Source organism: Pteropus vampyrus, unplaced genomic scaffold, assembly GCF_000151845.1.
Source record: "Pteropus vampyrus isolate Shadow unplaced genomic scaffold, Pvam_2.0 Scaffold25, whole genome shotgun sequence".
In the NCBI taxonomy this organism is placed as follows: Eukaryota; Metazoa; Chordata; class Mammalia; order Chiroptera; family Pteropodidae; genus Pteropus; species Pteropus vampyrus.
Genome location: NW_011888806.1, coordinates 10,462,695 through 10,468,343, shown reverse-complemented (window position 1 = coordinate 10,468,343; position 5,649 = coordinate 10,462,695). Strand labels below are relative to the sequence as shown.

Sequence of the window (5,649 nt, the reverse complement as noted above, 5' to 3'; positions counted from 1 at the left end):
GGTCATCATCGTTTACAGGTATTTCTTTCTTCAGTTTCTCATAATCTAGTCCATGTCTCTCAAGTGATATTTGTATCCTACCACTTACCCATTCAACATGAACCCTTAAGAGAGCTTTCAAGTCTTGATTTAAATCAAATCTTTTTCATCTGTCACTAAGCATCTTTTTTTTTTCACTTGATCTATTGTTTGTATGAGCATCTTTACCATATTTTCCAACATGACTCCTTGACCAGTGGTATCTCTTTACTATCTTTATAACACTTTATGTTCATTTCTACCCCTTGTTTTCTTCCTATGTTCCCATTTTAGTATTTTCCTGTTTGTTTGTTTTTTTTTTTCCTTTCCAATTTGCAATTATTAATTCCTTCAAGGCAGCTCAAATGTTATGTCTCTTTAGATCTTCCTTTTATGTTCCTCCTCATTTTTACCTAATCATATGTTATTATCTGCATTTAGTTTTCTCATATTATTCTACTCTGGAGTTATTTATATTAGTTTAACTATTCTTTATAGCTTCTGCTTTGTTTCACTCTGAGTATAATCTTCATCATGCAGTATGTGTATGGAAAGTTGTGCTTAAAAAAATGAATTAATGTATTCATTCTTTCTTACTTTAAAGGAGAAATAAATCCCTTAGATACATATATTTTCTATTTAAATTCTCAAGTTCTACATATCAAGTGAATTAATTTATATATTAACCACCTTTTATTTTCTAATGTCTAAAATCATCTCAGACATAGTTTTATCCATTTTATATGATAATTTTATATACAAACATGGAATGTTTAATTCTGAAATTTTTAAAAATTGAAGTTTTCCCTTCACGACAACAAATACTTTAACAATCAAAACTATTTTTGAAAGTGCCAGTATTCCTTTCATTCTTGAGTAAATGCAATATTATTAATAGAATGAAAAGACTAAGTTTTAGGAGGTTTGAAATGATCTAAGAGAGTAGCAATTAGAAATTGTTTCTTACTAAATTGTTTTAAAAGGAAAGCCCTGAGAATACTTTCTGAGTTTTAACAAAGTAAAATGTATACTTCTTTTAAGGAGTAGTGTCACCTTTCCATTCTTCAATGGTGTGTTCTCTTTCATCCAACTGTTTGTCATATATCTGAGGTGGAGGCTGCAGAATAAAAACAAACAATAAACCTTGTGTAATAACCTAAACATGACTAAACTCTTGCACAGCATGAGAGTACCTTGCTAGTCATTGATTTTTGTGGTTATCAGAATCTCATATAAATTATGATCTCATATAAATTATTCAGTTAAATTATTAGTAATTATAGTGGTGCAGAAGTTAAAATTTCCCCACTAACATATGGAGGATTCATTTATATGCCGATATTTTCCGTTGACCAAATAAGGCAGCAGAATCTAAATCATGAGTGCTCACTTCCCAAAGCCTTCTGATTCAGAACTCAAGCTTAAGCAATTAAGAGCCAGTTTTAAAAAGCAAGCAAGACACTTGACTGCAAGGACTTGGACACTGCTATGTCCTCCATTTGCCCGCCCCATAACAGTACCCTCCTAAAACTATCCCTGACTGGTAAGATTTTCTTTTATTTTTAGACCTCCTGAAGGAGAGTCTTTACTACTTCTCAGGAGACCATGGTACTAGTCCCCAGTATAAAGGAATATTCGGATCTATTCAACCTTTTATTTTTTCATGAAACATAATAAAACCTTTATATATAGCTATGTGCCTTATAGTTAAATGATTTCACATATTTTACCCCCTCAAGCAGAAGAAGCTGCTAGTTGTCTATAGAGGTGTGTCACCTTGAACCCCCGAGTGGCCCCCTTGTTTAACTTATTCCGGAGAAATGATGAGGCAGGGCCTTCGGTCTGACTTATGGAATCAGCATCCTCTTGCTAAGAGGAGTTCAAAGATAGAAAAGGAGAGATTTTTACAAATCTAGGTGCCTTCCAGGAAGGAGGGTCTCAGATTCCCTGGACTTCTCTTCCTGATGGGGAAATCTATGACAGTGACCTAGGGTAGTTTGAACTCAGGCCGAGTGATGCGGAAAGAAAAAAATCTCTTGGAAAAATAATTAACCATGTGGCAGAGAGAGAAGGGGTTGAGAAGCTATACCAGCTGGCAATAAACTGAGTAATAAGAAGAGCTACAAATTGGTGCCATGAGACAGGGGACTCTAGAATTCATCCTGTCCAACATTCCAAAAGCAACAGTTTCTATAAGAAACTAAGAGAGTTACTCGGTAAAATAACACAGGCTTATTAAGACATGTATCCCTGTCAAATGGCTGTTGTGAGAAGACTTTGGACAAGATTTTCAGAGACAGCCTCTGGCTTTTGTGGGAGGTTTGTCAGCCCATGAGCAGCACCCAAATACTACAGCGCCTTTCTTTACTGCATTCAGAATTTCTGTTAGCCTGACAGACATGAATAACCATCCGAGACATGACATGCTGCGACAGCCTCACATACTACAGAAGCAGCTGGATATGAAAATAGAAGATTTTGCCTAGTTGTGGTGGGACAATTTAGCATAATACTGAATTATTGAGAAATAAGTACTAATGAGGCCAGAGATTCCTTTAACACTGGTGAATGCTACTGGGGCAGAAGGCTTTAAAAGAGCTGCTGTGATTCGGAAGCATTTGGCCGAGTATCCTTTACTGGAAAGACTAAGCAAAATGAGACCCTCCCTTACCCCATGACACTAGAGAGAACACAGAAAAAGTGACTATATAAAGGTAAGGGGGTTAGAAGGATCAGGCTCTGCCCTGATAACCTGACTAAAGGCAGGACCTTCCACCTCAAATTATAAAGGATTCCTAAATTATAGGGCTATTATGATTTAATGAGTGAATGAATAAAACAAAGTTATTTTTGAAAATTTGTGCAAAAAAAAAAATCTGCATAAGTAACCTAATGCAAAGCCAGACTCTGGTTATACAAAAATGCTATGCCAAGTGGCAGAGTGCCTCTTCTTGAGCATGTATAATGCTGTGGTGAGGTCCCCATCTAAGTGGGCCTTGTCCAGGCCCCCGGCCGGGTACAGTGCACACAAGTGCTCAGAGGCTCCCAGGGCTCTGTGCATTTCTCGGTGCCATTTTCTTCTTCTAACAATAGACTCAGCTCAGGATCTTGTGTGGCTGGCTTCTCCATGCAGTGGATTTTTCCATTCAAGTTTCAAAACTGAACAATGGCTCAAGAGTACAGTTCTTGCCAAAGTTCATAAATGCCATTTTCTTTTTGCAACAAAACTATTTTTAGAGACGTTTTCCTTAGAGTTTCAGCATCCAGCTGTTGCTGATGTAAAAAGCACAAAGTACATAAACTCAAACCACGAACTAACCACAAAGAAAGAAAGTACTGAGTCCAAGATTTTTCCTTTCAATAAACCAAGAGAGTTGCTTTAAACACACTTGCATTATAGTTATGGCTGAAAGGACTACATGTTCGGGTGTTTTGTTTTGTTTTAAGAGGGGATACAATCACCTGCAGTGGAAGGGTACATGCACATAAAGATGTCTCTTACATAACAATATAAAAAAGTAATTGACCGTTACTCCAAAGAGAGTAACATCATATTCAATCACACATATACCTATGTTAGTGTACAATGGTCCGTAACACTCCCTACCTCCATCTGCTAAAGATAAGCTAGTGTTCTGTTATTCATTGTTCCCTTTCCCCACCTTATTAAACAGAATGGATTCTCTCTTGCCAGGTAATAATCTAAATAAAAGAGAATTAAAGAGTGAGGATAAAGAGAAATGGCCCAGAGAGTATTGCAAGAGAGTTTTAATAGATTAGAATAACTCGAGATGTGAGAAAATTAAGAATGAGAGGAAATTAAGGATAATATATGGAGAGTAATTAGGGTATGCTTTTGAATATTATTCAAGAGACTAAATATTCCTTTTCTATTATTTTTGAAGATTTGGGCTCTACTTCCTTGATTGAAATTCTTGCAGAAATCGAGGCATGGATTCATATGAATTGCATAAATACTAACTTAATATAGATTAGATGTGTTTTATATTGATGATATTATATACACATGTACAAATTGTTTAAATTAAATAAGATAAACACATGGACAAACACCTAGTTACTGTGTGTCAGTAAATATTAAAATTAATTTATTTATTAAATTCAGCAAGAGGTGTTTGTTGAAAACATGACCATGGATGAGGTTACCCATGGAGGGTATGCAGGTAGGAAGAGTAAAGGGCCAAAAGGGACTGTGTCAGACACCAAGTTTTAAAGGTTGACCAGAGGGAGATAAGTCCAAGAAGAAAAAGAAGGAAGAGGGGAAGGAGGAAGAGGAGGAGGAAGGAATGGAGGACTATTTAGAAAAATATATGGAGAATGAGCATATTGCAATGTTATAGAGGTCACATGATCAGAGAGTTTCAAAAAGAAGAACTGGCAGTTTCATGTAAATGAAACAAATGAGGATTTTGGCTTTCAAGACATCATAAAGGCACGATAGAAAACATGCTTTTGAATCCTAAAAGTTTTCCAAACTTCAAAATTGCCACCACATCCAGAAAGATCCAGTGAGATACTAGACACAAATACAAGATAGCCCCTAAAAAATTTGAACAATATAGAGGAAATATCCCTATTACCAATACGGATATTGTATATGACTAAAACAAGAAGGAATTGTAGAACATATTGTAACATTTGAAAAAAACAACAACAGAAAAAGTTACAGTGCTCTCCGATCTGTTTTCTCAGCTATCTCTGAGGGCTTGATAAACAGAGAACACTGTTCTCTATCTAATTAAGGGAAGTCACTTATTTTTTGAGAAGATACTATATGCTAGGCTCTTTATCTATGCCCTAATAATCCTCAGACCAGGAAACTAAGATTCAAATAAATTATTTTAAAAATACCTTGAAGTCACATAGATAATTGATGAAACTGATTAAACTCAATTTAAAGAATAAGTCAGAACAAATGGTAATTGAGATGAATCTAAAATAAGGGCTAATGAAACAATATTTAAAGTGAACGTCTTTATAAAACAATAAAAACACAAACCAATAGGGTGACCAACCTATAATCGCAATAGGGTACATCTCAATTTGCCCCAAACGGTCTCAGTTTGTCCTCGTTGTTATTAATAGCCCTCATTTCCTTCACTCTCATAAATGTTTGAAGAGTAATTATGTGAGCACCCTACACAGCATGCCAGTTGTGAAATGGCATGTTAGAGATCTCAGGATATGGTAATTAAAGGATGAAGAAAACCACTGAATTGTAACGTTTTTCTACCACTGGGGTCTCAACAATTGCAGCTGTACACTTTGCTACTCTAAAACATCTTGTTGGCATTTCTTTCCATGTTCTCCACTTTTAGAAATGGAAAGTTCAGCTATAAAATATGGCTCTTGTCAGGAAGTATATAAAAGAATACACATAATAAAACTGAGACTGAGGAATATGGTCTCTGTTGTCATTCTGGAGTTCTTGTTGCTGGGCATGATTTCTTGCTGCAGAGGTCTCTTTAATCAGAGCATATTCAAATCTCTGATTCTCTCAAGGTACAAGTTGCTCTCTCTTGTAACTTCACTTTACAACATATATTTAAATAATACTTCTTCATTGAGTAAAATGTATGAATTACTCTTTCCTTAATCTTCAAGATAATC

The 5,649-nt window shown here is 35.5% G+C and overlaps 1 protein-coding gene across 1 annotated transcript in view; it reads right to left on the bottom strand.

Annotated features, from left to right (window-relative positions):
- MAPK10 (mitogen-activated protein kinase 10) overlaps positions 1 to 5,649 on the bottom strand; it is a 263,100-nt gene that overhangs the window by 14,415 nt on the left and 243,036 nt on the right. The window contains exon 11 of the mRNA XM_011356389.2: positions 1,072 to 1,135. Within this exon, the coding sequence (XP_011354691.1) occupies positions 1,072 to 1,135 (64 nt within the window). The remainder of the gene's footprint in view (positions 1 to 1,071; positions 1,136 to 5,649) is intronic.